General features: G+C 43.2%; 2 protein-coding genes and 4 non-coding genes across 6 annotated transcripts; 2 read left to right on the top strand and 4 right to left on the bottom strand.

The window, feature by feature from the left end:
• The first annotated feature begins 6,077 nt into the window (after positions 1-6,077).
• LOC139370499 (uncharacterized) lies at positions 6,078-9,017 on the top strand. The gene is made up of 5 exons (XM_071110018.1): positions 6,078-6,255; positions 7,075-7,887; positions 8,470-8,530; positions 8,823-8,893; positions 8,932-9,017. The coding sequence occupies exons 1-5, from the start codon at positions 6,078-6,080 to the stop codon at positions 9,015-9,017; spliced, it is 1,209 nt and encodes a 402-aa protein (XP_070966119.1).
• A 7,323-nt stretch (positions 9,018-16,340) lies between these two features.
• On the bottom strand, positions 16,341-21,079 carry LOC139370498 (importin subunit alpha-1-like). The gene is made up of 11 exons (XM_071110017.1): positions 21,056-21,079; positions 20,637-20,753; positions 20,381-20,521; positions 20,010-20,098; positions 19,625-19,893; positions 19,144-19,238; positions 18,648-18,911; positions 18,094-18,327; positions 17,320-17,502; positions 16,804-16,953; positions 16,341-16,550 (listed from the first exon to the last, which is right to left on the bottom strand). The coding sequence occupies exons 2-11, from the start codon at positions 20,700-20,702 to the stop codon at positions 16,461-16,463; spliced, it is 1,581 nt and encodes a 526-aa protein (XP_070966118.1). The 5' UTR covers positions 20,703-20,753; positions 21,056-21,079; the 3' UTR covers positions 16,341-16,460.
• LOC139371751 (small nucleolar RNA SNORA84) lies at positions 17,070-17,204 on the bottom strand. The gene has a single exon (XR_011627428.1). It is a non-coding gene; the product is annotated as a small nucleolar RNA SNORA84 (small nucleolar RNA).
• LOC139371752 (small nucleolar RNA SNORA84) lies at positions 18,452-18,586 on the bottom strand. Its single transcript, XR_011627429.1, has one exon. It is a non-coding gene; the product is annotated as a small nucleolar RNA SNORA84 (small nucleolar RNA).
• Positions 19,477-19,604, bottom strand: LOC139371716 (small nucleolar RNA SNORA71). The gene has a single exon (XR_011627396.1). It is a non-coding gene; the product is annotated as a small nucleolar RNA SNORA71 (small nucleolar RNA).
• Positions 21,080-21,385: 306 nt separating the features above from the next.
• trnar-ccg (transfer RNA arginine (anticodon CCG)) lies at positions 21,386-21,458 on the top strand. Its single transcript has one exon. It is a non-coding gene; the product is annotated as a tRNA-Arg (tRNA).
• Positions 21,459-22,702: the final 1,244 nt, after the last annotated feature.

The following is a 22,702-nucleotide window of genomic DNA, read 5'->3' as shown; positions in this document are numbered from 1 at the left end:
CACCCAACTTATTGTGGGAAGCTTGTGGTAGGCTACCTGAAATGTTTGACCCAAGTTACTACCAAAAACTAATTGAGTGTATGTAAACTTCTGACCCACTGGGAATGTGATGAAAGAAATAAAAGCTGAAATAAATAATTCTCTACTATTATTCTGATATTTCACATTCTTAAAATAAAGTGGTGATCCTAAATGACCTAAGACAGGGAATTCTTACTAGGATTAAATGTCAGGAATTGTGAAAGACTGTGTTTAAATGTAGTTGGCTAACGTCTATGTAAACTTCTGACTTCAACTGTATGTGCTTTTACCAACCGACAGTACCCACATTTTCTGAACAGCTCGGGACATTACGCAAACCCAGTGAACCTGATAGGAAGACATAAGCCTGGATTTTCTGAAAAATAGGCAGTGTACACATAGATTGTACAACACATTTGAGACACAAAGGGGAGTTTGTCTGCACAAAAATGTTTACACAAACGTTGTCTCAAGTGATTTATACATCATTTGTACAACCTGAGTGTGTAGGGGGACATAGTGCTCGGTCATTGAATACAGAACCACATTTCTGAACGCTTTGTTCAGAAAATGCAAAGAAAGACAAAGAAAACATGATGGCATCTTAAGTTCTGGCTTGATTGGTTATGGTTTCTATTCAAGGTATTGTGAGTTGAATGGTAGGCAGGATGGGGCTCATATTACACATTGTTATAGCTTCAGTCTTGAGTTCTCATCTCAAAACACCCACAGTAGTTGACATAATCCGGTGATCACAGTGACTAGGCAAAAATAAAGAATAAATGCCAGCTTACTGGTCAACCATGTATGCATAGTGTTGTACACCTTGCAAACATGTGTTTTCATTGTGTTCATTGTGTTCAGTTGGGTAATACACAGTAATATCATGGGATCATGTGTTTGTAGAATGTATGATTTTGGGATAAAGTGAAGTCCATTTGAACAGGTGTTGGTCTTGGATGGACCAACGTGTTAGTAACCTAAACCACAAACACAGATGAAAGTGATGATAAAACGAGGAGTCAATTATGACTGCCACTGAGGTCCTTTAGATAAGAATCCTGTCAGGTGTAGCCCAATACTGCTTGGCTGTAACAAAAAACTGCACTGACACCAGCCCTTGCAGGTGACCAGATTGCCCAATCCTGGTTTAAAGTGATGGTTAGCGTTTATGTCATCTTCATACCATTGTTCTCATGCTACATTATGCCTAACGCAGACTTGCCCGTTAACACCTGAGCTTCACTCCCACCTTTGCAATGAAGATCTACAGTGTCTGTGTACATACTGTACTTTCCATTACTTTGCTGAAGGGATGGGTTGTCACCCAGTGGCCCGAGAACAAAATGTGAAGAATTGGCACACCTGGCTACCCGTCCGGCTACCCATCCTTCCCGTATAATAACCCTGATGTGTTGTCTGTCAGATACAGAGGAATAGGTACAGCTCGATCAGCTGTGCTGTTTTACACTGAACACTGTTCATCGCTTACCTGAACTGAGCGACTGGTAAGGACCTTTTTAATTAACAGACTCATTGTTTTGACCTGCGTTGACTTGTTGAATGTTCAGTGAAAAAGTTAATGTTATGGTCGTATAGGTACTTTGAGAAATGTGATGTACTTTGAGAAAATGCGTGTTTTGATAATTGAGGTCTTACAACATCACCGATTTGCTAGCTCAGGAATATACAAATATAAATACGTAAATAAATATACATTTTACAATTTTATATATTTTTTATATTTAAATACGAGAATAAAAATAAAAAAGTTGATGTTTATTCATCCCTTACGGTGATAGCTTTGAAATATATTGGTACACTTGATAATACATTTTAAAACATACATGAAAGTGTTGGTTGAAAAATCCTTAAATTACCTGCTCAGGTTTCATATTTTTTGCCTACAACAATAATGTAAAGCCTCTCATGAACTTGAATTGAAGAGTTTCATTCCAAAATGATATTCTTTACGTACCTTCATGTGTGTAAAATATTACTGTTCTCAGATTCTTAATTAATAGATTTTAGATGTGTATTAAAATGGGTTTTGTTGCAAAATGATATATGTTGTTTAGCTGGAATGGAATGTCCGTATCCTGTATATTTGACTGTGATATGTGGTTGTCTCACCTAGTTATCTTAAGATGAATGCACTTACTGTAAGTCGATCTGGATAAGGACATCTGCTAAATGACTAAAATGTAAAATGTAAATATTTTACATACAGATCTCATATTACTGTATTGATTAATTTGGTTTATATATTGTCACAAATGTTTAATATGTTCTCTATTAAAAATGTAGTTACTTATCACATTTGACTGTGTAAAACCCAGTAGTGCTACTTATTCCTCAAAACATTATTATTTGTCTCTCTGAAATTAAACCATTAAGTGATAGATTTCAAACAAATACACGTCTGTCATTGAACACCATGCCACGATTAGATGGTGAAAAAAAACATCCATCTCTTTCATAAGTTCTTTAAACAATAAAAGCTAATTTACCAACATTTCAGAAAATGGATATACTGCAAACGATCATTTCTGATGAAAAAACGTGAATAATTGCTGTGTACAGTGCATTCTGAAAGTATTCAGAACCCTTGACTTTGTCCACGTTACAGCCTTACTTTAATGACGAAGCAAAAACAGGTTTATAGAAATTGTTGCAAATTTATATATTTTTAAAACTGAAATATCACATTTACATACAGTGCCTTGCGAAACTATTCGGCCCCCTTGAACTTTGCGACCTTTTGCCACATTTCAGGCTTCAAACATGAAGATATAAAACTGTATTTTTTTGTGAAGAATCAACAACAAGTGGGACACAATCATGAAGTGGAACGACATTTATTGGATATTTCAAACTTTTTTAACAAATCAAAAACTGAAAAATTGGGCGTGCAAAATTATTCAGCCCCCTTAAGTTAATACTTTGTAGCGCCACCTTTTGCTGCGATTACAGCTGTAAGTCGCTTGGGGTATGTCTCCATCAGTTTTGCACATCGAGAGATTGACATTTTTCCCATTCCTCCTTGCAAAACAGCTCGAGCTCAGTGATGTTGGATGGAGAGCATTTGTGAACAGCAGTTTTCAGTTCTTTCCACAGATTCTCGATTGGATTCAGGTCTGGACTTTGACTTGGCCATTCTAACACCTGGATATGTTTATTTTTGAACCATTCCATTGTAGATTTTGCTTTATGTTTTGGATCATTGTCTTGTTGGAAGACAAATCTCCGTCCCAGTCTCAGGTCTTTTGCAGACTCCATCAGGTTTTCTTCCAGAATGGTCCTGTATTTGGCTCCATCCATCTTCCCATCAATTTTAACCATCTTCCCTGTCCCTGCTGAAGAAAAGCAGGCCCAAACCATGATGCTGCCACCACCATGTTTGACAGTGGGGATGGTGTGTTCAGCTGTGTTGCTTTTACGCCAAACATAACGTTTTGCATTGTTGCCAAAAAGTTCAATTTTGGTTTCATCTGACCAGAGCACCTTCTTCCACATGTTTGGTGTGTCTCCCAGGTGGCTTGTGGCAAACTTTAAACAACACTTTTTATGGATATCTTTAAGAAATGGCTTTCTTCTTGCCACTCTTCCATAAAGGCCAGATTTGTGCAATATACGACTGATTGTTGTCCTATGGACAGAGTCTCCCACCTCAGCTGTAGATCTCCGCAGTTCATCCAGAGTGATCATGGGCCTCTTGGCTGCATCTCTGATCAGTCTTCTCCTTGTATGAGCTGAAAGTTTAGAGGGACGGCCAGGTCTTGGTAGATTTGCAGTGGTCTGATACTCCTTCCATTTCAATATTATCGCTTGCACAGTGCTCCTTGGGATGTTTAAAGCTTGGGAAATATTTTTGTATCCAAATCCGGCTTTAAACTTCTTCACAACAGTATCTCGGACCTGCCTGGTGTGTTCCTTGTTCTTCATGATGCTCTCTGCGCTTTTAACGGACCTCTGAGACTATCACAGTGCAGGTGCATTTATACGGAGACTTGATTACACACAGGTGGATTGTATTTATCATCATTAGTCATTTAGGTCAACATTGGATCATTCAGAGATCCTCACTGAACTTCTGGAGAGAGTTTGCTGCACTGAAAGTAAAGGGGCTGAATAATTTTGCACGCCCAATATTTCAGTTTTTGATTTGTTAAAAAAGTTTGAAATATCCAATAAATGTCGTTCCACTTCATGATTGTGTCACACTTGTTGTTGATTCTTCACAAAAAAATACAGTTTTATATCTTTATGTTTGAAGCCTGAAATGTGGCAAAAGGTCGCAAAGTTCAAGGGGGCCGAATACTTTCGCAAGGCACTGTAAGTATTCAGACCATTTTACTCAGTACTTTGTTGAAGCACCTTTGGCAACAATTACAGCCTTGAGTCTTCTTGGGTATATGACGCTACAAGCTTGGCACAAGCTTCTTCTCTGCAGATCCTCTAAAGCTCTATCAGGCTGGATGGGGAGCGTTACTGCACAGCTATTTTCAGGTCTCTCCAATCGGGTGGTTCAATCGGGTTTGAGTCCGGGCTCTGGCTGGGCCACTCAAGGACATTCAGAGACTTGTCCTGGAGCCACGTTGTCTTGGCTGTGTACTTAGGGTCCATGTCCTGTTGTAAGGGGAACCTTCGCCCCAGTCTGAGGTCCTGAGCGCTCTGGAGCAGGTTTTCATCAAGGATCTCTCTGTACTTTGCTCTGTTCATCTTTCCCTCGATCCTGACTGATCCACCAGTCCCTGCCGCTAAAAAACATCCCAACAGCATGATGCTTCCACCACAAGCTTCACCGTAAGGATGATATTGGCCAGGTGATGACCGGTGCCATGTTTCCTCCAGACGTGATGCTTGGCATTCAGGTTAAAAAGTTAAATCTTGGTTTCATCACACCAGATAATGTTGTTTCTCATGGTCTGAGAGTCCTTTAGGTGCCTTTTGGCAAACTTCAAGCAGAGCTGTCATGTACCTTTTACTGAGGAGTGGCTTCCGTCTGGCCACTCTACCATGAAGGCCTGATGGATGGTGTGCTGCAGAGACGGTTGTCCTTCTCTAAGGTTCTCCCATCTGCACAGAGGAACTCTGGGGCTCTGTATGAGTGACCAACAAGTTAATGGTCACATCCCTGACCAAGGCTCTTCTCCCCCAATTGCTCAGTTTGGCCAGGTGGCCAGCTCTAGGAAGAGTCTTGGTGTTTCCAAACTTTTTCGATGTAAGAATGATGGAGGCCACTGTGTTCTTGGGGACCTTCAATGCTGCCGACATTCTTTGGTACCCTTTCCCAGATCTGTGCCTCGACAATCCTGTCTCAGAGCTATACGGACAATTCCTTCAACCTCATGGTTTGGTTTTTGCTCTGACATGCACTGTCAACTGTGAGACCTTATATAGACAGGTGTGTGCCTTTCCAAATCATGTCCAATCAATTGAATTTACCACAGGTGGACTCCAATCAAGTGTTCTCTGTTTGTCTGTTGCCAGTTTGTCTTGTTTGTCAAGCCAACCAGTGTTTTTGTGTCAGCTCCTGCTTTTCCCCAGTCTCTCTTTTCTCGTCCTCCTGGTTTTTGACCCTTGCCTGTCCTGACCTTGTACCCACCCACTTGACCATTCTGCCTGCCCTTGACCCTGAGACTGCCTGCCGTCCTGTACCTTTGCCCCACCTCTGGATTACAGACCTCTGCCTGACCTGACCCTACCTGCCGTCCTGTACCTTTGCCCCACCTCTGGATTACAGACCTCTGCCTGACCTGACCCTACCTGCCGTCCTGTACCTTTGCCCCACCTCTGGATTACAGACCTCTGCCTGACCTGACCCTACCTGCCGTCCTGTTCCTTTGCCCCGTTGCTGTAATAAACATTGTTACTTCGACGAGGTCTGCATCTGGATCTTACCTTGATTCCTGATAGTATAGCGTTTTGGAATGAAACTCTTCAATTGTGCCCTTTGTGTAGAACAGCCTTACAGCTTCTCTTTGTAGGACAATCATGTATTTTGTTATCCTATATCTTTCCATACCATTCTAAACAGATCACCCAGAGACAACATGAAGCTGGAGCTGCTGGTGGTGTTGGCTGTAGCAACCCTGGTTCCCAGCCTGTCTGAGGGGCTGCTGTTCTCCAAATGTGAGCTGAAGAACAAACTGGCAGAGGCTGCTGACCAATTCAATATGAATGAGAAAAATGCAGCAAAGGGTGTCGAACTGGACGACGTCTTGGCCAAAAGTGGGTTGTGAATTCTATGTAGGCCTATTGCATTTCTGCGAGTTTCGAGAGATTACTTGAAGGTGGTGTGAGATAGCAAAAAACGTCAATGTTACTGCACAACGTCTCAAATTTAGTTAAAGGGGAAGTTCAATATTTAACAACTTAATGTTAAAGCGGTCGTCAACCTAGAAGTCTGTGGGCCTGGAGACCTTTTCTTTAAAGAGCCACTACAAACTTCAGTGAACTTCAGCCTAAATCAATTGGGATGATAAGGGCAATTTACAAAATTGAATGGCCAAATCAAGTGAAATAAACTCAATATTTGATTAAAGGTGATTTGGCCATGAAAAAAAACATTGCACGGTTGCCCCTAGCTAGCTAAGGTTAGCTGAAGTTTTTAGTGGCTGTTTAAAGAGAGAAAAGAACATGGATTACAGTTTATTTTATAGACTACTTTCAGGGTGAGGAACCATCCAACATCAAGTTGTAAAATACTGAACTTCCCCTTTAATGATGGCACCCTGAGGATCATGTCAGGCTTTTGATCACATCAAACCCATTATTTTTTTTACCTTTATTTAACTAGGCAAGTCAGTTAAGAACAAATTCTTATTTTCAATGACAGCTTAGGAACAGTGGGTTAACTGCCTGTTCAGGGGCAGAACAACAGATTTGCACCTTGTTAGCTCGGGGATTTGAACTTGCAACCGGAAGGTTACTAGTCCAATGCTCTTACCACTAGGCTACCCTACCTCCAGGTACTGCTGTTTTAAAACTTCCAAATATATAATCTCTCTCTATTCCCTTCCTGCTCTCACTGTGACTTGGTTGGTTCAGTTATCTGCAGTTTGGACCTAAAGTCTAGCTTAAACACCAGCCTTGTGACCAACCTTGTCCTGCGCAAACCTATCCTGCATAAACCCAAAAGGCGCCCCATCAGCAGGAGACCTGTGAGACTGTTCGGGTGCAAACGTCCAGGTAGAGATGTTGAGTCGAAGGAAGATGGAGTCAGTTCTGAGGGAGAAGAGGACAAGCCTAGACCTAATGGGAAGCCTGGGGGAATGAGCCCAAGACCTATAGGAAAGCGCGGGGGAATGCAACCAAAACCTATTGGGGAAACAGAGGGAGTGAGCCCAAGATCAGAGAGGCCTGAGGGGAAGAGACCGAGACCGAGACTGGGACCGAGACCAGGGAGTCCTGCGAGAGGAAGGAACAAGCGTGAGGCCGAGGAGTCCACTGGTGATGAGGAAGAACATGACAAAGTTGAGGCGCAAGAAAGCAAAGCGGCTGAGGAGGAAGAGTTTGGCGGCTATGAGGACGAGGGTGATGAAGATGAGGTTGACGAGGATGAGCTGGACGAGGAGGACCTGGAAAAGTTAGAGGCGGAGCTGGACGAGCAAGAAGAAGAGGAACTGAATGAAAGAAAGGGGAACAGGAGGAAGAGACACATCCCAAAGCAGTTCAGAGGTCACGGACACAGCCGCAAGCCACCGCCACCACGTAAGCCGATGCGCAAGCCATTCAGGCCATTCAAGCCGATCAAGACCCTGTCCTTCAGCTTTTTTGGTCTCTTCCAGCTGAGCAATCGCCTCACCTGCGTCTCCTCCAACACCACTCGCTCTCTCAATCTCTGTAAGACAGAGTGCAGCTGTGAGTACAAACATCTTTCTGTCCACAACCTGTTTAGCAGAATGTCATCAAATGCCTGCATGTATGTATGTACAGTACATGTATGTATGAAAAAATGAATGAAATAATAAACGTCAGGCTTTTGATCATGTCAAACCCTTTCTTTGGTGTTCAACAACACACCTCCAGGTACTGCTGTTTAAAAATGTCCAAATACATAATCTCTCTCAATTCCCTTCGTGCTCTCACTGTGACTTGGTTGGTCCTGTTTGGTCCAGTTATCTGCAGTTTGGACCTAAAGTCTGACTTAAAACACCAGCCTTGGGACCAACCTTGTCCTGCGCGAATGAATGAATGAATGAATGAACGAACGAACAAACAGATGGATTGTTCTTGTGTCATGAACAAAGACAAGACAAGAGAATAGAACTAGTGGGTTTCGTAATCAACCTCACTTCCCTGTAATCACACTCACTCTGTTTAGTCCTACATTAGCGAACCATTTTAAGGTGCAGGGCTAAGATACCTGAAACGTGCACACAAAGACCTTAGGTAATTGACGGGAACTGTACTGACTGTATGACTGTGTTTCTGCCCTTCCAGCCTTCGTTGATGATGACATCCGTGATGACATTGCCTGCTTTGTGAAGTCTCATGCCTGGATGTAAGTTAACGACTGCCAATACTAGTGAATAGTTAGGACAATGACATTGATGCCACACTGATCTTGATCCATAAAACATGAATTAGAGTGAAGCAGCCCCCTGACAGCACAAAAGAGGTGTGGTTTGGGCCTTAATTACTGCAATCTTATTCAATAGAAATTTGACATTCAAAATGCAACAACATAAATGGTTACTTTTGTACGGTAATCGTCTTTTAAACCGTTGTACAACTTTGAAGCAGGAATATACAATAAGAAAATAATCATCACCATTTTCATTTGTGTATTCCAGGAAGGCTCTGAGGTTCCCATGGAAATGTGCCAAGCTGCAAGCCTCTGAGTACTTTGAGTGTGACCAACCACTTAACAGTACTATGAGTACTTTGAGTGTGACCAATCATTTAACAGTACTATGAGTACTTTGCAAACAACAACATGGCATTTTCCTTCCTTCTCTGAATTCTTATCTGCTAAAAGCGCCACTTAGCAGATATGCTACTTTCCATCACTTCTAGATGGCGTGCTAGGAAGGATTTGAGCCCGTTTTCCTTGGGACAACAAGTGCCTCCTATAGACATTAGGCAACAATATCCCATTCTCGTCCTCTCCTCCAACTGGCCAACTACCACCAGTAAGGAAGTTCAATTGAACAGATGCCATTTTGTTGAAAATGTCTCCTTTGTTGCTTGGTAACATTTCCTTCTTTGAAAAACCAAAATACATAAAATGATCATAAAGACTTTTGGTTTCCAGTGTATTATTTCCTATATGCCAATATCTGAATGTCTGTACATTGCTTGTGTGTATTAAATAAATACAATTCTATTAAATGAAGCATTCCATTTTAATCTCAAAGAACTGAAACCCAACATGTATTATTAAGTTGTCATTATATGGAGGGATGATCATGGTATGAAATGAGATATGTAGAATAGAAGCTACCAACTGGGTACAGACATCAATTCAACGACGTGGTGGAATAAGTACCCAATAGTCATACTTGAGTAAAAGTAAAGATACCCTAATAGAAAATGACTCAAGTCAATGTGAGAAAAAAAAAAAGTTAAAAAAAAGTATTTGGTTTTAAATATACTTAAGTATCCAAAGTAAATGTAATTGCTAAAATTTACTTAACTATCAAAAGTAAAAGTAAAAATAATTTCAAATTCCTTATTTTAAGCACAACAGAAGGCACCATTTTCATTTTTATTTTTTATTTTTTTTAACAGATAGCCAGCGGCACACTCCAACATTTAGACATAATTTACAAATAAAGCATGTGTGTTTAGTGAGTCTGGCAGATCATAGGCAGTAGAGATGACCAGGGATGTTCTCTTGATAAGTGTGTGAATTTGACAATTTTCCTGTCCTGCTAAGCATTCAAAATGTACTTTTGGGTTTAAGGGGACAATGTATGGAGTAAAGAGCGCATTAGTTTCTTTAGTGAAGTAAAAGTAGTCAAAAATATAATTGTAAAGTAAAGTACAGATACCCTAAGAAATGACTTAAGTAGTACTTTAAATCGCAGATTCAACGTCTATCCCACGTTGGTTCAATGTAATGTTGTTGAAATGATGTGGAAACAACGTTGATTCAGCTAGTGTGTGCCCAGTGGGTATTAACAGAACATGTCATGGGCCTTGGGTCAGTGGATGTTTGGAGCTTTGAAAAAAATAAATAAATGGGGGTAACAACAATAACAAAAATGGCAAACATACCTAAGCAAACTTGGTATATCCCAAAAATATAGCCTGTGCACTGATTCAAATAATATCTTGTGGTTCCTCTAATCACAATTTTGTCATTTTGAAAACATGATTAACAAAGTAATCTGTACACATTGCATAACTTGATTATTCATCAAACTGACTGGGAGCAGAAATCAGCCCAATATTAGCCAAATAATGTTAATTCTGCAGGCCCACTGTGCTAAAGATGGACCAGCCCATCTCTCATTTGCCAGAATTTCACTGTGGCCATTCTGCTTCTGATTACTTATAAATCCCACTGACTACCGTACAGCCTAAGAAACATCTTGAAGGAAGCCACTGAGTGCTTGGGCTGGGGTGCTGGAGAATGGGAGCAACTGCACTGACATGGCAAAAATGACAGTTAACCAGCAACCAAAATTTGTTCTGTGAACGTTCCCAGAACATTCATTAGGTTGCCCTAAAAGTTATAATAACACAAAACGGTCCAGTTGTGCCGATGATAATACAGTGTTTATATAAAACAGTTGCCTGGTGGTGAAAGAACGTTCCCAGAAACAGTTTCTTATTACATTACCTGGAAACCCAATAAGAACATTAGGGGAATGTTCTGTGGTGTTTTTTTACAGATGTTGTGTACAACATTTGAGGGAATGTTAGAAAATTCTAAGGATATTTCATTTTTAAAAAATTCTGAAAATATTAAACTGTAATTGTTTATCAAAAACATGTTTATGGGATGTTATCATCCTAATGTTAGATAAAACCCTAACTAAAACTTAATGGGAATGTTATTTAATGTCCTGGGAATGTTCCCGGTTTGCTGTGAACCAGGTAAATGTGTTGCAAGTCCACAATTTACATTTCTGTTTGTTTTGAACACTCTATAGCTTTAATTAAAGATCGGACCCTTTTTATTCAATTTTCGCCTAAAATGACATACCCAAATCTAACTGTCTGTAGCTCAGGACTTGAAGCAAGGATATGCATATTCTTGATACCATTTGAAAGGAAACACTTTGAAGTTTGTGAAAATATGAAAGTAATGTAGGAGAATATAACACATTAGATCTGGCAAAAGATAATACATGCGTTTTTCCCCCCATCATCTTGAAATGCAAGAGAAAGGCCAAAATGTAATATTCCAGGTTAGGCACAATTTAGATTTTGGCCACTAGATGGCAGCAGTGTAGGTGCAAAGTTTGAGACTGATTCAATGAACCGTTGCATTTCTGTTCAAAATGTTGCATCAAGACTGCCCAAAAGTGCCTAATTGATTTCTTAATAACTTTTTCAAATTCATAACTATGCACTCTCCTCAAGGAAAGCGAGAGAAGCAGAGTGGGCAGTGGGACCATTGAGCATTATGAGCTTGGACGAGGGAGCTGAACAGGGCGGGAATAAAGTTGGAGAAAGCTGAACTTTATTAAAATCCTCTACGATATTTTTTTATTTCACCTTTATTTAACCAGGTAGGCCAGATGAGAACAAGCTCTCATTTACAACTGCGACCTGGCCAAGAAAAAGCAAAGCAGTGTGACAAACAACAACACAGAGTTACACACAAACAACCGTACAGTCAATAACACAAAAGAAAAATCTATGTACAGCGTGTGTAGATGAGTAGGGAGGAAAGACAATAAATAGGCAATAGAAGTGACATAATTAAAATGTAGCATTAACACTGGAGTGATAGATGTGCAGATGATGATGTGCAAGTAGAGATACTGGGGTGCAAAAGAGCAATAAAATAAATAACAATATGGGGGTGAGGTAGTTGGGTGTGCTAGTTACAGATTGGCTGTGTACAGGTACAGTGATCGGTAAGCTGCTCTAATAGCTGATGCTTAAAGTTAGAGATGGAGAAATAAGACTCCAGCTTCAGTGATTTTTGCAATTCGTTCTAGTCATTGGCAGCAGAGAACTGGAAGAAAAGGCAGTCAAAGGAAGTGTTGGCTTTGGGGATGACCAGTGAAATATACCTGCTGGAGCGTGTGCGACCAGTGAGCTGAGCTAAGGTGAGGCTTTCCCTAGCAAAGACTTATAGATGACCTGGAGCCAGAGGGATTGGCAACAAAGCCAGCCAACGAGAGCATATAGGTCGCAGTGGTGGGTAGTATATGGGGCTTTGGTGACAAAACGGATGGCACTGTGATTGTCTACATCCAATTTGCTGAGTAGAGTGTTGGAGGCTATTTTGTAAAATGATATCGCCGAAGTCACGGATCGGTAGGATAGTCAGTTTTACGAGGGTATGTTTGGCAGCATGAGTGAAGGAGGCTTTGTTGCGAAATAGGAAGCCAATTCTAGATTTAATTTTGGATTGGAGATGCTTAATGTGAGTCTGGAAGAAGAGTTTACAGTCTAAACAGACACCTAGGTATTTGTAGTTGTCCACATATTGTAAGTCAGACCCGTCCAGAGTAGCGATGCAAGGCGGGCGGGTGGGTGCAGCAATCGGTTGAAGAGCATGCACTTAGTTTTACTAGCATGTAAAAGCAGTTGGAGGCCACAGAAGGAGTGTTGTATGACATTGAAGCTCGTTTGGAGGTTTGTTATCACAGTGCCGAAGAAGGGCCAGATGTGTACAGAATATTGTTGTCTGTGTAGAGGTGGATCAGAGAATCACCAGCAGCAAGAGCGACATCATTGATATATACAGAGAAAAGAGTCGGCCTGAGATTTGAGCCCTGTGGCACCCCCATAGAGACTGCCAGAAGTCCGGACAACAGGCCCTCCGATTTGACACACTGAACTCTATCTGAGAAGTAGTTGGTGAACCAGGCGAGGCAGTCATTTGAGAAGCCAAGGCTATCGACTCTGCCGATAAGAATACGGTGATTGACAGAGTCAAAAGCCTTGGCCAGGTCGATGAAGACAGCTGCACAGTACTGTCTTTTATCGATGGCGGTTATGATATTGTTTAGGACCTTGAGCGTGGCTGAGGTGCACCCATGACCAGCTCAGAAACCAGATTGCATAGTGGAGAAGGTACGGTGGGATAAGAAATGGTCGGTGATCTGTTTGTTAACTTGGCTTTCAAAGATTTTAGAAAGGCAGGGCAGGATGGATAAAGGTCTATAACAGTTAGGGTCTAGAGTGTCTCCATCTTTGAAGAGGGGGATGACCACGGCAGCTTTCCAATCTTTGGGGATCTCAGACGATACGAACGAGAGGTTAAACAGGCTAGTTATAGGGGTTGCAACAATTTCAGCAGATCATTTTTAGAAAGAGTGGGTCCAGATTGTCTAGCCCAGCTGATTTGTAGGGATCCAGATTTTGCAGCTCTTTCAGAATATCAGATGTCTGGATTTGGGTGAAGGAGAAAAGGGGAGGGGGTGCAAGTTGCTGCAGAGGGTACAGAGCTGTTGGTCGGGGTAGGGGTAGCCAGGTATAAAGCATGGCCAGCCTTAGAATAATGTTTATTGAAATTCTCAATTATCGTAGATTTGTCAGTCATGACAGTGTTTCCTAGCATCAGTGCAGTGGGCAGCTGGGAGGAGGTGCTCTTATTCTCCATTGACTTTACAGTGTCGCAAAACCTTTTGGAATTAGTGCTATAGGATGCACATTTCTGTTTGAAAAAGCTAGCCTTAGCTTTTCTAACTGACTGAGTATATTGGTTCCTGACTTCCCTGAAAAGTTGCATATTGCGGGGGCTATTCAATGCTAATGCAGAACGCCACAGGATGTTTTTGTGCTGGTCAAGGGCAGTCAAGTCTGGGGTGAACCAAGGGCTGTATCTGTTCTTAGGTCTACATTTTTTGAATGGGGCATGCTTATTTAAGATGGTAAGGAAAGCACTTTCAAAGAGCAACCAGGCATCCTCTACTGACGGGATGAGGTCAATATCCTTCCAGGATACCCGGGCCAGGTCGATTATCCTCGCAGTGGCAAACCACGTGTAACAACACCTGCACAGGATCGGTACATCCGAACATCACACCTGCGGGACAGGTACAGGATGGCAACAACAACTGCCCGAGTTACACCAGGAATGCACAAACCCTCCATCAGTGCTCAGACTGTCCACAATAGGCTGAGAGAGGCTGGACTGAGGTCTTTTAGGCCTGTTGTAAGGAAGGTCCTCACCAGCGTTTATTGTCAAAGGAATGAGCTTTACACCGAGGCCTGTACTCTGGAGCAGGATCGATTTGGAGGTGGAGGGTCCGTCATGGTCTGGGGCGGTGTGTTACAGCATCATCGGACTGAGCTTGTTGTCGTTACAGGCAATCTCAACGCTGTGCGTTACATGGAAGACATCCTCCTCCTTCATGTGGTACCCTTTCTGCTGGCTCATCCTGACATGACCCTCCAGCATGACAATGCCACCAGCCATACTGCTCGTTCTGTGCATGATTTCCTGCAAGACAGGAATGCAAGTGTTCTGCCATGGCCAGCGAACAGCCCGGATCTCAATCCCATTGAGCACGTCTGGGACCTGTTAGATCGGAGGGTGAGGGCTAGGGCCATTCCCCCCAGAAATGTCTGGGAACTTGCAGGTGCCTTGGTGGAAGAGTGGGGTAACATCTCACAGCAAGAACTGGCAAATCTGTTGCAGTCCATGAGGAGATGAACTGCAGCACTTAATGCAGCTGGTGGCCACACCAGATACTGACTGTTACTTTTGATTATTTTGACACCCCCCCTTTGTTCAGGGACACATTATTGCATTTATGTTAGTCACGTGTCTGTGGAACTTGTTCAGTTTATGTCTCAGTTGTTGAATCTTATGTTCATACAAATATTTACACATGTTAAGTTTGCTGAAAATAAAGTTGACAGTGAGAGGACGTTTCTTTTTTTGCTAAGTTTATATAAAACACAGGAAATCAAGTTTACTGCAATTGACCTTTAAGCTCATTCTTGAAGTGCATACTGTACCTTCACACAAGTATATCCTCAATATACTCTTGAAACAGTGTTATATCATTGATAAATGTCATTTTGGCTGTTTGGTTTATTACAGACCTATCCTCCATCATCACCTCCACCCTTCATAAGGCCAGATATCGCTGTGGTCCTCCACCTGACCCAACAACCTTCTACGCACATGGAATAGGGAAGTAAAGAGTAACAGCAGTGAGTCTAGAGGCCTGGCCGGTGTGAAGGGTGAGAGTAACAAACGAGTGAGAATGAGGCTTTACTTACGCTGGTGTTCTGCACTAAATAGAGGTTGTCCTTTCCTACCGGTCACAGATCCATGCAGCAGACATGAACATACTGGGCCAGGAACAGAAGAGCAGCCCCGGGACGGAACGTCTTGCCGTCTCCAACAGACCAGCTCAAAGTCCTGTGGTCCAGGGCAGACCAACAGCGGAGCCCCAAGACCAGCACAGAGGGTTGGCTTGGCTTTGGGTGTAAGGCCACCTCCCAGTTGACCCCATCAATTCTGTAAGATTCCCGTTCATATCCTGTCTAGAAACATTAGTGGAATACACAGACCCCTGGCCCATTTTGCATGCTGAGTTGGTTGCGTGGCAATGGTTGACGAGTGATAGGTAAAGTGACATAGTCAAAGATTGATTGTCATCTTACACAGGTCATCTGGGATCAGACACTAAATAGATGGGAGGATAGGAGCGCACCGCAGTCAGGGGCTGTCATTTTAAAATCAGAGCAGTCACTGCATTTTAATTGTGAGCATGTAACACTTGTTCCGATTGCAATTTAAAAACAATGACATCCCATTTTATAGAGGATGTACACCCCTTCACCAATGGGAGAAACAGACTGTAGGTCCTCCCAAGGGTGTCAATAATATTAGCATGTACTCTGAATGGACACCACGACTGTAGGTTAATGCCACGACTTAACTTCTCATTCCGCATCAGCCAATCATGGCTCTGCCTGGTGTTCTCACCCCCCCCCAGCTGCTTGTGCTAGTTACACCATTGAGCTCTGATGGAAGCAGCCTGGGAATACCCAATTAAAATTGTATCCATGTTTAAAATGCTGGGCACTTAAGTATACAATGTGCATGTTATGTAGTGAATTCAGTGTGGTGTAGACCACCAGAACCTCCATTTTAAAATTAATTCCTCTTTTGTACTGGAAGCGTCAAGCTTTATGCTTACCAAAAACCACCCAATTTGACACCATTTTGTAATAAAGTTTATTTACAGGTTGTAGAACAAGGAAGTGTCTGTACTTATGTACACTTGTGAAATTGTGAGGGACTACAGTACACATACAAAAAGACATACAGGAAACAAGAACATTTAAAAGTTGAAAGTGCTTTGGTTCTCAGGAATTTGGAAGGCGTAGCCGTCAGTTGTGATTTCTGGAGCAACAGACTCGTCCTCCTCATCCTGAAAGCAAGACAGATGGCGTCAACCAGAATAGTTTAAAAATTGGCGGAGTTTCATGGCAGAGTTTCACTCAAAAGAGCTGTTCTCTACCAATAACACCTGAAGCTTGGGGAATTAAAACCCAGCTCATGGTCAATGTCTCCTTTTGATAACAATCAGCCGCGTCACCCATGAATGGACCTGAAAGACGTGAGACAAGCTAAAGAGGACATAAGTGTATTTGGACTTAGTCATTGCTTGGTGAAGGTCTCACCTCGCCAGAGAAGTACTTCTCGATGAGGTTGAGAGAGGCCTTGTAGACCATCTCGTTCTCGTGAGACTGCAGCGCCTCAATCTTGTCCAGGCCACCACACTCCTCGATCATCTCGCACAGTTTCTCCACCTCGCCGATCTTCTCTCCTGCCTAAGACGTTTAAGTATGGGTTTTTACACACACGCAAATCCACAGTACCCATTTCTAATTTGAAAATCAATAAACATAACATGTACATTCAAATTTGAAAATCAATGCTAAAACATGAATGTCTCAACAACCGGGCTATAGAAGTTACTTGGAGTGGTAGCTCCCATGCATAAATCGCAGAGATTAATATTTGCCGGTCAATCAAAACCCACAGATCAGCACGGTCCAGCTGTCTCTAGGAACCACTCGGCAAACTGTCAGTGTTATAGGGTGCTCATTAAGGGGGACATCTTGACCTTCATAATGATTGTGTCATCACTTAAGCTCTACCCATTGGTTCTTCTAACAGACCAGAAATGAACTTACCAGGAAGATGTTGGTTATGGCGTCCAGAATGACCAGGATGGTCTTGCTGTCCTTGGCAGAGAGCAGGTTGAGCAGGGGCTCCAGCACATTGGCCTGTACCAAATAGATCACCTGATCCACTGTCCCCCCGCTGGTGTAGTTGGTGATCGCCCACACCGCCTCCTTCTGGGTCTTGTAGTCTCCCTGGTTGAAGAAAGACAAATGAGGCAAGGTCATAGAGCTAGCTAGGGGACTCATCTTTGTATTTGTGCCATTGTAGTGTCTATGACAGCACCATCAACACCATTGAGGCCATATCAATTTTGGAGAAGTAAATTTCCTTCATGATTGGCTGATCACTCCTGATGTCCCAGTTGGACATGACTCCAACAGGTTAACCAGGAGAGATCAGCCAGTGAAGTCCCAACAGTTGAGTACATTCATATGGAACTGCCCATGCTAACAACATTTTGGCCACTAGAGGCTTCTATCAATCTCTATGGGCAGGGCTCACTTCATGCAAAGACTCATTCACGGGTTGCATTTCTGCTGCCGGCACCCTCAGACAAGGAGTGCAGATGTTTGTGGAGCAGCACAACAGAAACCAGGCATACGATCAGTAGGCATGAAACTGAGGAAAACAGTCAAACGGGGGGGGGGGGGGTCAAATCTGGGGCTGCATGTAGCAATCGTCTAGGCGCAGGTCCTAAAGGGACAAATTAATCTAGTCGATCAGCCCTCGATGCATACTAGCCCCTGAATGGTTTGCCCCCTAATGAAGAACCCTTGTCGTACCTTTTTGAGGATGTCCACCAGCAATGGAACGAGGCCGGCGTTGAGGACTTCCTGGATCTGGGTGTCCTTGCCAGCCGTGACGTTGGACAGGGTCCAGGCCGCCTCTTTTTGGATGTTGGACTTGTGGTGGCGGAGCAGCGCGGGGAACATTGCCAGAGCGCCTGAGTTCAGCACACACTGCGTCTGCTCATCTGTGCCAGTCACGATGTTGCCCAGCGACCGCAGAGAGGGAGTCTGGGAAAGGGGGAAATTAAAAATAAATGTAAGGGGGGGGGGGGGGGGGGGGGGGTGTCAGGATTTGGATGCAAGCTACACAGTTGACTCATGTCTGTGACAACAGGCTTTCCTCACTAACTTGGAATGTCTCAACAACCGGGCTAAGGAAGTTACTTGGAGTGGTAGCTCCCATGCATAAGTCGCAGATGTTAATATTTGTCCGTCAATCAAACCCCACAGATCAGCACAGTTCAGCCGTCTCTAGGAACCACAAGGCAGACCACTGTACAGGTGCAATCAAAAATGTAAAGCCTAGTAACCGTGGAAAAGGGACGTACCACGATGGTGAGCTCCCCGGAGCCGAGCAGCTGGACGAGGCGGGGTACCAGGCCGGCCTGCACCACCACTTCGATGCGCTCGTTAGGGCCGTCCGTCAGGTAGGACACGGCCCAGCAGGTGTCGGCCAGCACCTCCTTGTCGTCGTGGTGGAGCAGGCGCACCAGCGTGGGCAGCAACAGCTGCACGGCCGCCAACGGCGGGGCAGGGTTCTTGTTCCGACAGAGGTTAGACAGGGTCCATGTCACGTTCCTAAGGTAACCAGACTGGAAGGAGCAGGGAGATGTTTAGATTTATGGAGGCATCAAATTGAGGTAATGAGCAAAGATGAAGATGAGAAAGCTAAAGTAGTCAACTTTATTATAGCGCAACATCATAAATCAACCACACCTATTTTACGAGAACCACCAGGAAAAATAGCTGATGAGTGAAATTTTCCACAGCACTTGCTAACAAATTCCACAACAACCCAGAGCTTTTAATCATATGTAAACTTACAGAAAACACAGACAGGTCAGGGGCAGCCAGCAGAGTCAGGAGAGGCTCAATGGCGCCGTGTTTGATGACCAAGTCCCTGTATGTGGAGCCATCACCTAAGGATAAGTCAAAAATGTAGTCACAGAAGACCGTTGACCTGGCATACAACCAGAGTAAGGAGGCTTATTGCAAAAGGTATATTGAACTAACATATGTTCAAGTAGTAGTATTTTCAAAAGAGAAATACTGATATAAATTGATATTGTTACCTGCCTGGTAGCAATATCAATCTTTATCAGCATTTCTGGTGTAACAAACATGAAGTTTCACACTAAAGTTGCGCCGGCGTAAAGATGTTTGAAAGACACAGGGTTTGACAGGAACAGTTATTCCAACAAACACGGGAAAAGCTTTCAGATCACTGTTCCTGTACTATCAATGACAATGGCAACAGTCATGCCATAGTCACTTTCGATACAGGTGAAAGTGTGCCCTCTCATACCAGCGATGTTGCCCAGGGCCCAGACGGCCTGCTCGCTGATGTGGGGGTGCGGGGACATCACCAGGCTGATGAAGGCGGAGATGGCTCCTCCGTCCACCACTGCAGTGGTTTGGTCCGAGTTGCCAGAGGCGATGTTGGTCAGGGCCCAGGCTGCCTCAAACTGTATGGGAGGACACTCAGCCAGGCCCAGGAAGCGGACAAAGTTTGAGATGAGCCCGGCGTCGATGATGCGATCAATGGGAGGGTGCCTCTCTCTGGACAGCAGCTTTCTGTGGTGGAAGAAGGCCGGGTCGAAAGTCATGGTTAGGGGCGGACACGGCCTACAGTCAGAACGGAAACAGTGATTACCCAACACCGCTTTCCAATGGAAAGCTTAGTGACTTACCTGGCTGCCTGGGTAGCCTGCACCTGATGATCTAGGCTTTGGCTATTTACACCAGCCACAATCTCCTCAACCGTCCAGTGCTGTGCAGGCTATGGAAACATGGCAGGATTACACATTAATTACATGACCTGGCACGCCATCTGTGGAGCGTCTGCATGCGTGTCAATGGAAAAAAGTGACTATAGGCACTAGCTAACAGGCCTCTGATCGAGTACAGGACAGAAAGGCACCAAATCAATCTATTGGGAAGAGGGACATCTTTGGCTTGCTCACCCTTTGTTGATGGCCTGTACAAAGTCATAATCCTAAACTTGCCATTGCCCGTTTTAGTTTCAAATAAGGGTAGTTACAATATGGATAGAAAATATTACCTGTGCATTTTGGTCCTTCTCTTGGAGTGGAGATGTAGGCTCATCTGGGCAGATACTGACGTTCCTTCTTTTGAGAAGCTGGTCATCTTTCTTTGCCTTTCGAAGTTCGACATTGACCTCGACTCTTCTGCGCCTCAATTCCTGCAGAATAACAGTCAAGTAAGCATGGTTCTAGACAAATGGCAAATCTGTAAACTAGGTGTTAATGATTGACTAATCAATCAAGATATAGGCATCAATGGCGATATCAACTTACGTTGGTATCTTTTCCCTTGTTTTTGAATTGGGTGATACGATCGGCGTCGTTCGCAGTTGTCGACATTGTTTTCGTTGCTTATTGAACAAGGCGATGACTTCACTGTAGTGTTGATCACTAAGGTAATGGGGGAAAATTTAAAATGTTAGCTCTGTGCCTGTTTTAAATTAAATAACCAACGTTCTCCTAGCTAGCAAGACAGTTCCGCTTTCCTGCTGCCCGGCGAACTATAATCTGACGTGGACCACCATGTGGCCGGTTGAAACCGCTTAAATGTACCATTTAGCCATAACCAGAAAACCAGTCATAATTTAACACTATATCAACGCATATCATTTATATCGAATGCACCCAGTAACTATAATATTTTAACCATTAACATAAACCAGAACTAGCAAAAGCATAAGGACCGCACTCACCTTGTTCTTGTTCTTACTGGCAATGACGTCAAAGTGAGACCGACTTTAAATTTCCGGCTTTCTCGATCTGTGATTGGCCCATTCGAGTCAAAGCACCTTTTCATTGGCCCCTTTTTGAAAAAGTCGGACAGAGTCACTGGTGGTGATGCGCTGTTATCGCGAGACGATACTACAGTTTTTCACAAAGTGTGACTAAATTTACCTGCGACATTTTGCAGAGCACAGTAGTTTGGTTAAACCTGGTAGCAAATATGTTCATCATGAAATAAAATATAAACATTCTATGTTTTCAATGTTATAAATTGTGCCTGTGCTAACTCGGAACGTGATGACCCAGTGGCCTAATGGATAAGGCATCAGCCTCCGGAGCTGGGGATTGTGGGTTCGAGTCCCATCTGGGTCGTATTTAGTTTCCGTTTTACGTGAAATGACATAGAAAATAATAAATGATTGATAATAGCTACATGGATTATAAAACCGGATGAATGCACTCCGAAAACAATTTGTCTCATATAAATGTGATTGCATTTGCAAACGTCACAACTAAGCTATGGAGCCTTGATCCACGAAAATGTACCATACAAATCAATCACATACATAGCAATAAGGTTTAATCACGACTTTAATACAAATGTTTGAAATGTTCAATACCACGAGCATCCAAGCGTCGCCTCACGGTTTGTAACATTGTGTCCAAAAGGGGGCAGTGGTTCTACGCGTATGACTTTTACCGGTATAGGCTACACATTCACAGTGGCAAACATAATTGCATTTATTTAACCTTTATTTAACCAGGCAAGTCAGTTAATTAAGAACAAATTCTTATTTACAATGACGGCCTTCCAAAAGGCAAAAGGCCTCCTGCGGAGACGGGGGCCTGGGATTAAAAATACAAAATAAATACATTATAAATATAGGACAAAACACATAGAAACACACAGAGACAACATAGCACTACATAAAGAGAGACCTATAAGACAACAACATAGCAAGGCAGCAACACATGACAACACAGCATGGTTGCAACACAACATGACAGCAGCACAAAACATGGTAGAAACATTATTGGGCACAGACAACAGCACAAAGGGCAAGAAGGTAGAGACAACAATACATCACGCAAAGCAGGCACAACTGTCAGTAAGAGTGTCCATAATTGAGCCTTTGAATGAAGAGATTGCGATAAAGTTGTCCAGTTTGAGTGTCTGTTGCAGCTCGTTCCAGTCGCTAGCTGCAGCGAACTGAAATGAGGAGCGACCCGGGATGTGTGTGCTTTGGCGACCTTTAACAGAATTTGACTGACAGAACGAGTGTTGTATGTGGAGGATGAGGGCTGCAGTAGATATCTCAGCTAGGGGGGAGTGAGGCCTAGAAGGGTTTTATAAATTACCAGTGGGTCTTGCGACGGGTATACAGAGATGACCAGGTTATAGATGAGTATAGAGTGCAGTGATGTGTCCTATAAGGAGAATTGGTGGCAAATCTGATGGCCGAATGGTAAAGAACATCTAGCCGCTCGAGAGCACCCTTACCTGCCGATCTATAAATTACGTCTTCGTAATCTAGCATGGGTAGGATGGTCATCTAAATCAGAGTTAGTTTGGCAGCTGGGGTGAAAGAGGAGCGATTACGATAGAGGAAACCAAG

Source organism: Oncorhynchus clarkii, chromosome 17, assembly GCF_045791955.1.
Source record: "Oncorhynchus clarkii lewisi isolate Uvic-CL-2024 chromosome 17, UVic_Ocla_1.0, whole genome shotgun sequence".
Classification (NCBI taxonomy): Eukaryota; Metazoa; Chordata; class Actinopteri; order Salmoniformes; family Salmonidae; genus Oncorhynchus; species Oncorhynchus clarkii.
The sequence above is the reverse complement of the archived record's forward strand: the minus strand, read 5'-3'. Positions and strand labels throughout refer to the sequence as shown.